The sequence below is a fragment of the Bidens hawaiensis genome, unplaced genomic scaffold (genome assembly GCF_021521415.1).
Source record: "Bidens hawaiensis isolate Kalapana, Puna unplaced genomic scaffold, B.hawaiensis_p1.1 tig00020780_1, whole genome shotgun sequence".
In the NCBI taxonomy this organism is placed as follows: domain Eukaryota; kingdom Viridiplantae; phylum Streptophyta; class Magnoliopsida; order Asterales; family Asteraceae; genus Bidens; species Bidens hawaiensis.
The window spans coordinates 20,776-30,527 of record NW_027493197.1 but is presented as its reverse complement, the minus strand read 5'-3'; the positions used below and the strand labels follow the sequence as shown (position 1 = coordinate 30,527).

The following is a 9,752-nucleotide window of genomic DNA, read 5'->3' as shown; positions in this document are numbered from 1 at the left end:
GGTCAGCGCCCCTGACAACGGGGTTCAAGGGGCGGCAGCCCCTAGCGGGGTCCAAGGGGCAGAGTCCCTGGCTGGGGTTAAGCTTGGAAAAAATTTCCATCAGCTTGGAAAAATTTTATTTCTGTTTACTGTTCTTAACGAAAATTCCATTAGAAAAATTTTTTATTATTAACTCATTAACCATTTAAGGTATCTTTGTCCAATTCATAAAGTTCGAGGGCTTCTTAGTAATTAAACTATATTATTCTAAGTCCAGGGACCTTTCTGTCATTTTATCAAACTTCATTCGTTATCTGGTTCTTAACGAATGGACTCGTTATACCTTAACGAATGTGTTCTTTCATAACGGATGGACTGGTTCGTTATCTCCTAACGAATGGACCTTCTAACGAATGAGGGTTCATTCGTCATTTCGCCGTAACGAATTTCTTAACGAATGTAGCTAATTCGTCATTTTTCCTTAACGAATTGGCATAGAGAATGAGCCTAACGAATGAGGGCTCATTCGTTAGTTTTCCGTAAAGAATTGCATAGCTAATTCGTTACACACGCCTAGGGTTAGATCAGGGAATGTCAAAACATTCCCTGACATCCCTTACCACGTACGCCGCCTTTTCAGCTCCGCCGTGCCGGAAAAACGGGCGGTGGCCGGAAAAACGTATTTTACACCGTTTTTCGTCCCGTTCGATCCAGATCTGAGCTAGGGTGACCCCTAAGCTCGTATTTTGATCGGTTTATACCCGATTCCATCCGGATCTCGTGACTTTAACGGTTGAGGGTGTTGGCTCGTCGTTTCGCGACTAGATCTAGCGGGTTTGGATCCATATAATATCATAACATTATTACCTCGGATCGATGCTCGAGCTTTCTTTGGCTAGAGAGAGAAAAAAATGAGAGAGAACTTATGTGTGTGTTTTGGGTGGTGTAAGGAATGAGTAGAAATGGATGGATTAATGAGTAATTATGGTTTATATATTATGGGTCATGGGTTTAAGCCCATGGTCTATCTTTCTTCCTTATTAACCCAATTCCATTACCCATATTTATTTAACTCAACACAAACCCAACTCTTAGTAATTAATATTATTATTTTATTAACTGAAACAGGAAACGGGATGTTATACTTTTTAGCCGATTATTAAAGGGATAACAAATGAGAGGACAATGTAATGCCCCCGGACAACCAAAGGATGCAAACAATTTACTTTTTATAAAAGGGGCTGAGTAGTTCCCGCTCTAAAACCACATTGACACAAACTACAATTTTACTCTTGTGAAATTTAGAATTTTGTGTCCAGATTACATCAATATAAACCACCATATAAACCTCGATAAATATCAACCCATATACATTATTTGATTAACCTTTCAATATAAAACCAACATTAGAAAAAAAATGTCCGTAAACAATAAGCAAGGAATAAAAAAAAACTTATTACATAAAAAAACAAACAATTATTATACTAATTACCATTAACTAGTTAAACACAAACGGTAATTTAAATGTACCCACCACCTTCCTCACGGTTTTCCCCATCTTCTGAACCCGGTCCATCACCGTTGTATAAGACACTGTCCCATCATTTCCAGCCAACACTCTATACTTGTCTTTCCTTGTGAAATTCGTGCACTCAAAACCTAGAGTGGCCGCCAAGATTCGTTGAACGTAATTTGCGACATCGTGTGGGCTTTTTCCTGATGAGCATGTAGCCTCCGCTGGCAACTGGTTCAAGAATGTAACTTCATAAACCGGTCTAGGGTTCATGAAGAAAAATATTGGGTCTAACCCTTTCCAGCCTCTAGCGGTTGTTGCATGGAAAAACCCAACTCGGTAGTTCATTGCCACCGGCACAATCCGATCTGTTAGTTCTGCGAACAGTGCGCTGAATCGAAGCAAAAATGGTTCTCTACATGTCGTACCTGTTAATAATAATGTTACCACAATGAAAAGTAAAAAAAAAACTATGTAGTTCTAAGTTTGAAATAGTACCTTCGGGGCAAACCACCAAATCACCTTTGGATAGTTCCTTTTTGATCTTCTCAGCATCCACATGGCGGATTCGGGTCAAACGAACGGTGGGGATTGGCGATAAGATCTCGGATAATCTTGATACAGAGTAAGTAACCGCTGGGATACTTCGTTGGAGGACAGTGGACAACACCACAGGGTCCATTAAAGTCCGGTGGGTGCAGACAAAGAGGACACCCCCGTTGGACCCTGACGGTGTTGGTGGCGGGACTCCTTTCACTGTGACGTTGGAACCGAATACGAAGGCCACATAAGGAATAGCCCACATTGGCAACATAAGTCCAACTAGTATACGGATGGTTGCAAGGATGACACCGATGGGGATCCAGAGAAGGATGAGAAGTGCCGTGGAAGGGGTCGGTCGCTTCACAAGGCGACCGTCGTGGAAGATCACCGGCACCGGCTGGGTTTTCTCGTGTGGGATGTGGTTCTTGTCTTTGATGATGTATGGTGTATTTAGTTGTTCCTGCAATCACATTGAATAATATTAATATTATTTGTATGCTAATTTTTGTTAATTATAACTCTCATGCACTTGCATGATAATTTCAAGGATATCAAGACAATAATATTCATTTTGATCAAGATGTTAAGGATCCAAATGACTGAATCTATTGCGCCAAAGGATCCAATCTGATACAGTGATACGTCAAGTGAAATCCATTGCGTCAAAAAACACTTGACGCGCTCTAATGATTAGTTGTTTTAGAAAGTTAAAGCTATTTCTGTGAATTTTCCCAATCAAAATGGATTGTTTCGTGTTATAAATATCTTAGTTTTAACAAATGTATTGTAATTATGGTTTACCTGGCATAGAGACAAGAATGGAGAATCCGAAGGGCAACTCGCTAGCCCTAGTGTCGGTTGTCGACCACTAAACATGGCTGCAACACGATCACAAACCGATGATCCGAACACACCATCTCGAACCAAGCCAGTGGCAAACCCGAACCGGCTAACCACAAGCTCACTCCCAATGACTTCATCAGCCAATAAATGATCTTTCACAAACTGCTTAACCATAACCGTAGGCATTTTAGTCACAACCACCCGTTTTTCACCCAAGTTAAACACCTTCCAAGCTTCCAAATCAATATCATCAAAGTAAAACTTGGGCAAAACCGCCCTCGCCACCGACTCAATCTCTGACATTGGAACTCCAACGGTAGCAAGAAATATAGCCAGTTTCAAGCTAATATCCGCCTTCCCACATGCATCGAGTAACTTGATAATCGGCCAGAATAATAACAACAATGTGAATCGGATTAAGCCAGACGCTTCGAATGCGACTAACATGAAGTAGGAGAATGGATCTTTGTTCTTTAAAAGGGTTCCTTCTAGCTCAGAAACCACTGAGTCCATAATATGTCTTGTTAATTTGTGTTTAGCTATAGTTTTGTGAGTTAAGTTTTGATTGAATTTAGGAATAGATTGAAGATGAAGATGAAGATGAGGTGAGAAGCGTGTATGGGATTATGGATGGAGGTTGAAGTTGGCTTGACTATATGTAATGCAAGAATGAGGTCGTTTATCGGTTTATACCTACCATCCATGAGAACAAATGGTGCCAATTTATATTTGAATTTTCTTCTCTTAATTATTTATTAACTTTGTTTAGTGTAATGTTTGAAATATCTTATTGGTATACTTAATAAAGAATATTTTTATATCTGGTAACTTAACCCCAACAACTTATTTAGATTGATCTAACATTTATCACCAATTCATAAATTCATACTCATAAAAAGTCAATTAAAGGTGATTTTGTAACACGTTTTTTTAATTAATAATAATCGTAATAATTTATTTATTTTTCTTCTAGATTTACAAAATCTTTTGTATCGGAAATCTCTAATTTAGTATCATCTAGGTTATGCTAAAAATGAAAATAAAATGTATGTAAACATTTACAGCCGTGTTTTGTTATTATTAAAATGATGTCAATATATAACAAATATAAAAAGTAAATATTTTCAAGTTAAAGTTAGAAAACGGTCTTGATTATGATGGGTGGAGGTTCTCGTACATATTTGGATAACACGGTGTCGGGTCCAAAGATGTTTCAGTATATTTAGGTTACTTACCAAGAATATAAGAACCAAAGCTTTGTATAAAAGGTATATAATATTTTGAGGTTACCTCCACGTTTGTACATTTGACATTTTCTCTTAATATATATTTTGGTCTTCTACGACGAGGGCTATGGCCGTATGGCCAGCTGCTAGGTATACCATACTTGAAATTTTTATTATATTATATTTGTATGTACGTATCTACATATAAAAATTATTAAAACTTACAAGTACGTCAAAAATAAGTTTTGGTCTTCCATGGCGAGGAGTATGGCCGTATGGCAAGCTAGGTATACCATACTTGCCAATTTTTGATATATTTTATTTGTATGTACACGTCTACGTCTACGTCTAAATAATTATTAAAAGTAATAAGAACATGCATGTACGTCAAAATTACAAGTGGCGTTGTAATATCTAATACACATAAGTGCAAATTCTCAAAAAGAAATACTTTATTCAATGTCATGGTTTAAAAAACATAAAATTCAAGGAGTATTGAATTATTACTTTTTTTGCTTATCAAATGAAAATAATGCCCTTAAAAATTGGGTTTATCAGTATTGTTTATTAACGTTAGTTGTGTGTGTTTAAAGGTAAATATGAAAATTGGCTAATAAATTTTGAAAGTGGACATTTATAAGGGGACAAAAAATAGAAAGTATAGACACTTTTAATGAGACGGAGGGAATATGTGATAAAACATTCAGGTAAACAGAAAATTTTATAAGTTTGAATAATGGAAAATATAACCGTCTGCGGTTATAAGTTTTTAAAATTTAAGAAATCTCTTCTCTTAACTTTGACACTTTTTTTAACATCGATCAATATAGTAGTTTTAAATATATAGAGTAATTGTTTGTAGTGTAATTATTAATTTTTGTGTTCATGTTTATTCATTAAAAAATTGGGGTGTTCGTGTTTGTTTATGTTTGTTTATTAAAAATCCAAACGAATAGTTTACGAACACAAACGACAAAAACCAATAAAGTTAAACGAGCATAATTGAATAAACATAAACGAAAGCAAATGAACATAATAATTGACAAAGCATAAACAAATGTTCATGAACATAAATGAACGACCAAAACTTGTGTTTGTTTGTTTAATTAAATGAACAAAAAATTGATCATGTTCGTTCGCTTTATTAAATAAACAAACACATAGGAATTTCCGGCTAACAATTCACAAATAGTTCGTGAGCGTTTGATTCGTTTACAAGCCTACGTGTAACTAAGATAATTATCATATATAAATGTAATAATTTTTTTTATCGTTATGGTTGTTTTATAAGTAGATTAATTATCATGTATGAATAAAATAATTATCTATATGTTTGGACTGTAAAATTAATCTATAGTTACATAACTAGGAACTTATGATTAGAAGCTGAAGAAACACGGATCTACTCCTCACTAATGGGTCCTAGATCCAATGAGTCAACAGGGTAGAAAACGGTTAACTGCTAATACGATATGAACCCAATTGCCCAAAGTCCAATGACGAAGACCTGCAAAACAGACACCGTGAGCTCGTTACGGGAAGGACAAGAGGGGGGGTCTTCCCGTAACCACCCTCCGGCGTGAGAATAAGTACTGTTCTGTAGAAGATAAGCACTTAAGTAAAATGAGAGAGTACAGTGGGGAAGTGATTGGGCCAGCTGTCCCTTAAGAAGATGCTCTTATAACCGCCTGGACACGTGTCTCATATGATAGGCTCAGCTTATACATTGCATGTGCATGTATAACAACCTAGACGTGTGTCGTTCTGATATTGGTTAAGGGGTAATATTAGCCATGTGCATGGTTATAACGGCCTTGCCAGGTGTCACTGGCTGATTGGCCGAAGGATCACGTATTGCCCAAGAAAGCATCTTGGTAAATCTTCTAGAAGGTAATTAGTTATTGGCAGCTATCCCGGAGCATTACCTCGTGGTCTTTTACGCGGAAGGGTATTCCTTTTCTTGCGGATGACTTTTGAGGGTGTCAGGATGCTTCCGCATGTGTCGTGAGGGTGCTTCTTCCTCAAATGATTTATGCGGATGGTTCATATGCCCCACGGGTGCCTTATGAGGGACTTCTAGTTAACCCGCGGGCATTACTTAAGGGTATTTGGGTCTTTTTGGTACCCCACCTCTATAAGTTTCCCCAGTCCAGTGTTTCTTCCGTGTGAAGTATTTTATGCGGGTGAAATTCTGGACTTAATGTGGATATGGGGATTTTTGGCTCTGCAAGTTGGTGAGAAATATCTTTTGTTTTGTTGTTGTGGATAATCATGAAAAAATGACAAGTTGACCACTCGCAGGCGTCTGTGCAGGTGACAGGACGTTTATGACGGCTGTCACTGTACTCGACTGTACAACTTTTTCCCTTTTTCGAATTTCCCGCGTGACGTGGCGATCCGTTACTGGATGGTTTTTTCTCTCTCCACTGTTCGCATCCCATCGCATTAATTGCGGTGGGTATAAATAGAGGGAGTTAACTTCTTTTTGAAGTTTTATCGCCTTTGAATTCTGAATACTAGCTTGCTTTCTTTTTCTGAATCCTTCGATCTTTCTTTTGATTCCTTTGAAATAATCCAAGTATTTCCACCGAGTGTTTTACATAATGGCATCTGTTCAATCTGAAGTTGACGAAATAGAAGTCCAATGGGACTTGGATGAGTATAAGAAACTCATCACGACCTACGGTATTCCGCCGGAATGGGGATCGGAGTTCCCTTCTGCCGGCTCTATAAGCCGGCTATTTTGACCGTGGGAACTTTCGCCTTCCCATATCAAAGTTCTTTCAACGAGTGGTCAAGGCGTTTGGAATTCACTTATCTCAACTTCACCCTCGTGCCGTCATGCTAATTCGTTACTTCGAGTTCGTGTGCATGGCACATGAGATAGTGCCTCGGTTAAACCGGTACGTTGCTTTCTACAGATGGCCAACCTGAACGGATGGTTCACTTGCCATAGCTTTCCGGATAAAGTTATTGGCAACGTGACCGAGGATACTTCCAAGGATTGGAAGAAAAAGTTCTTTTGGATTTCCGAGGACGTGGTGCCAGAGGCCATGGTCCGTCGTGCTGTTAATGACGCTCTCATTGACATTACTCCTGCTGCCCATGAGAAGCGCGACTGGTTCCGCAAACTAACTTCTACACCCAGACCGATGCGGGCACTTCCTGAGGAAGCCCTTGTATGGGCGGGCATGAGCCGCTTGTGGCCTTCTCCTTTCATGGACCCTGTTTTTATTGAGCTAGACGGCCGTGAGTTTTACTACTTTGTTCCTCTGCCTTTCCGTTTTGATTTTTTATTATTCACGTTTGCATTTGTTTTCAGGTTTTGGATCAATGTTGAACACCCTAAATGATGGAAAGGGTTGTGTGGGTAAGACTATTCGTGACGCAAAGGATATGCCTACCCTTGAAAGGACTGCTAAATACTTCATCTTCCCTGTCAAAGTGCGTGTCGAACCAGTTGTCTCGGAGACTATCTTCGAATCAGGTGCGTACATCCTAAACCCTCCGCCTCTTCATGTGCTGACCTCCGACGGGACAATCGTCATTCTGAGTGAGGATTCTGCCATCCTTGAGGAGGAAAGCTCAAATGACGCTTCTGAAATTCCATATGTCTCTCATTTGCTGGCAGAACTTTACCGGAAGAGGCCCTTCCACGTATCTCAGGCGAGTGACACAGGTACTAGTTCCGTGGACGCCGGGAAGGGGCCGAAGACGAAGAAACGCCGGACACATCGTCCGAGGAAACCACTACGGCCCAGCCTTGCAGAGCGTCTGGGGACGGTGACTGGTGAGTTCTTACTTGTTAACTTTGTTGTTTTTCGATAATGAGGTCTGACTATGATTTTCTTATGCAGATGCGTCCATTGCTGAAGGTCATGCGGTTGGTAGGCTACCGACGCCGACACCCAATGTTGAACAGCAATCGTCGCCTCCTCCGGAGAAGGAGGCGGATAACCCTGTTACCCCTCCTATTGAAACGACCGTGGAGGGGTCCAACGTTCAGCCGGTGACTACCGGATCCCTGGATTATCTTTTCCAGGGTGGGGATGCCACCGGTTCTCAACATGATAACCTTGAAGTTACTGCTGAGGGTTTCAGGGTTAATGAATCTCCTCCGCGATCTGCTCCTCAATTTTCTCTGCCTCCTCGCCTTTTGCGTCGGGTGGGGAAGGTGATTTCTTATTTGGACCCTCTGTCCATGGAGCCGGAGGGGGTTCTTCACAAGGTGCTCCACAACAGTATTCCTCCACTCTTGTTCATCTCGGGACCTCGAGTTCTCAATATTTCGGGAACGTAAAGTTGGGGGAGACTATAACTTGTTTGTCCCATCTTGGGACATTGTCAACGGGTCTCGGGTTTCTAATCCCAAGACCTGTATGAGTTTTGTTGAGCATTGTATGCCGCCTGCTGAAATGGCGTATCAACAAACTCGCTCCCGCCAGGAACTACATACTGACCTGTCTGTTTCCTTGACTAACAGCTTAGCCTGTTGTCAGGAAATCCTACGGAAGTGTCGAACAATGGGCGGAAAGCTTGGTGCAGCTTCCGAGGCCGTGAAGGTTGCTGAGAAGGAAGCTGACGAGCAGCGGAAAGCGACGGTCGCGGCTAAATGGAAACAAGTTGATGCCGAGGCCGCGCTTAAACTAGAAAAAGATCGAAGTGTTGCTGTTGCTAAGAGTTGGAAAAAGGCATGTGAAAGGTCTAATGCCACTCTTGAAGCTTCCCGAGCTGAAACTCAAAGGAAGAGGGATGAGTTGGCTAAGACACAGGACGAAGTGTCTCGTCAAAACACTCGGATCCAAGAGCTCGAGGAAGATTTGAGATTGTAGAAAAAGCGATCTGAGCTCAAAGATAAGTCTACTACTGAGATGCAGTCTGCTTATGACTCCTTGATGCAGTCTCGTACTGAAGCTGAGACCCGCACCTCTAACGAGCTGCAAGCGCTTCGTGATAGGGCGGAGCGTGCTGAGCGGGAAAGGCAGTACTTCCTCAACCGTGGCCTTGACTCAGTAAGAGTTTCTCATATGTTGCTTTATCTGTGCATTTCAAGTTTTTTGTGCTAATATTTCCCTATGTTCTGTTGTTTGGTCATCCGTCATGTCAAGAAGAGTACGGAGCTTACTGACTGCTTCGTTAACTTAACAACTGCTTCGGAAGGTGTTGGCCGGGTAAAGGGCTTTAATGAAGGGTTGGCGTTTGCCCAATCTGGACAATCTATTGAGAGCCACCCGCTTCATGGCCTTGATGCGGAGCAAGAACTTGGTACGCGGGTCAAAGAGTATGATGAGCTGATCTTTCCGCTGCAACATATGCTTCCGGAGTTCGACTTGACTGAAGATGGTGTGAAGCAATTGCGAGTATACATTGACGATGAGTCTAAGGCCGACGAGTCTAAAGATGATTCTCCAAAAGCTCCGGAAGACACATTCGCTCCTAGCCCGTAGATAGGCTTAGGGTCTAGATTTTGTAATTTCTTGTCCATGTTTTTGTAATTATCACTGTTAAATATTAATGAAAGGAACTTCATTTTGATAATATCTTTGTGAAAAATCTTTTCTTTGAAGTTTGAATTTGTGTAAATTGGATAGTACTGGTGACGTGGCGGAGAGAGAATTTTAGGCGGTGGCTAACAAGACGTGTAAAAC

General features: G+C 40.7%; 1 protein-coding gene across 1 annotated transcript; it reads right to left on the bottom strand.

The window, feature by feature from the left end:
- Positions 1-1,442: 1,442 nt before the first annotated feature.
- LOC143561702 (glycerol-3-phosphate acyltransferase 5-like) lies at positions 1,443-3,728 on the bottom strand. Its single transcript, XM_077049703.1, has 3 exons — positions 2,837-3,728; positions 1,991-2,495; positions 1,443-1,920 (listed from the first exon to the last, which is right to left on the bottom strand). Exons 1-3 carry the CDS (start codon positions 3,389-3,391, stop codon positions 1,478-1,480), a joined length of 1,503 nt encoding a protein of 500 aa, XP_076905818.1. The 5' UTR covers positions 3,392-3,728; the 3' UTR covers positions 1,443-1,477.
- Positions 3,729-9,752: the final 6,024 nt, after the last annotated feature.

Coding starts and splice junctions, on each gene's coding strand:
- LOC143561702 (XM_077049703.1), bottom strand. CDS start 3,391: ATGGACTCAGTGGTTTCTGAGCTAGAAGGAACCCTTTTAAAGAACAAA. Junction 2,496..2,836: donor CATTCTTGTCTCTATGCCAG/GTAAACCATAAT, acceptor ATGTGATTGCAG/GAACAACTAAATACACCATA. Junction 1,921..1,990: donor TTTGGTGGTTTGCCCCGAAG/GTACTATTTCAA, acceptor TATTATTAACAG/GTACGACATGTAGAGAACCA.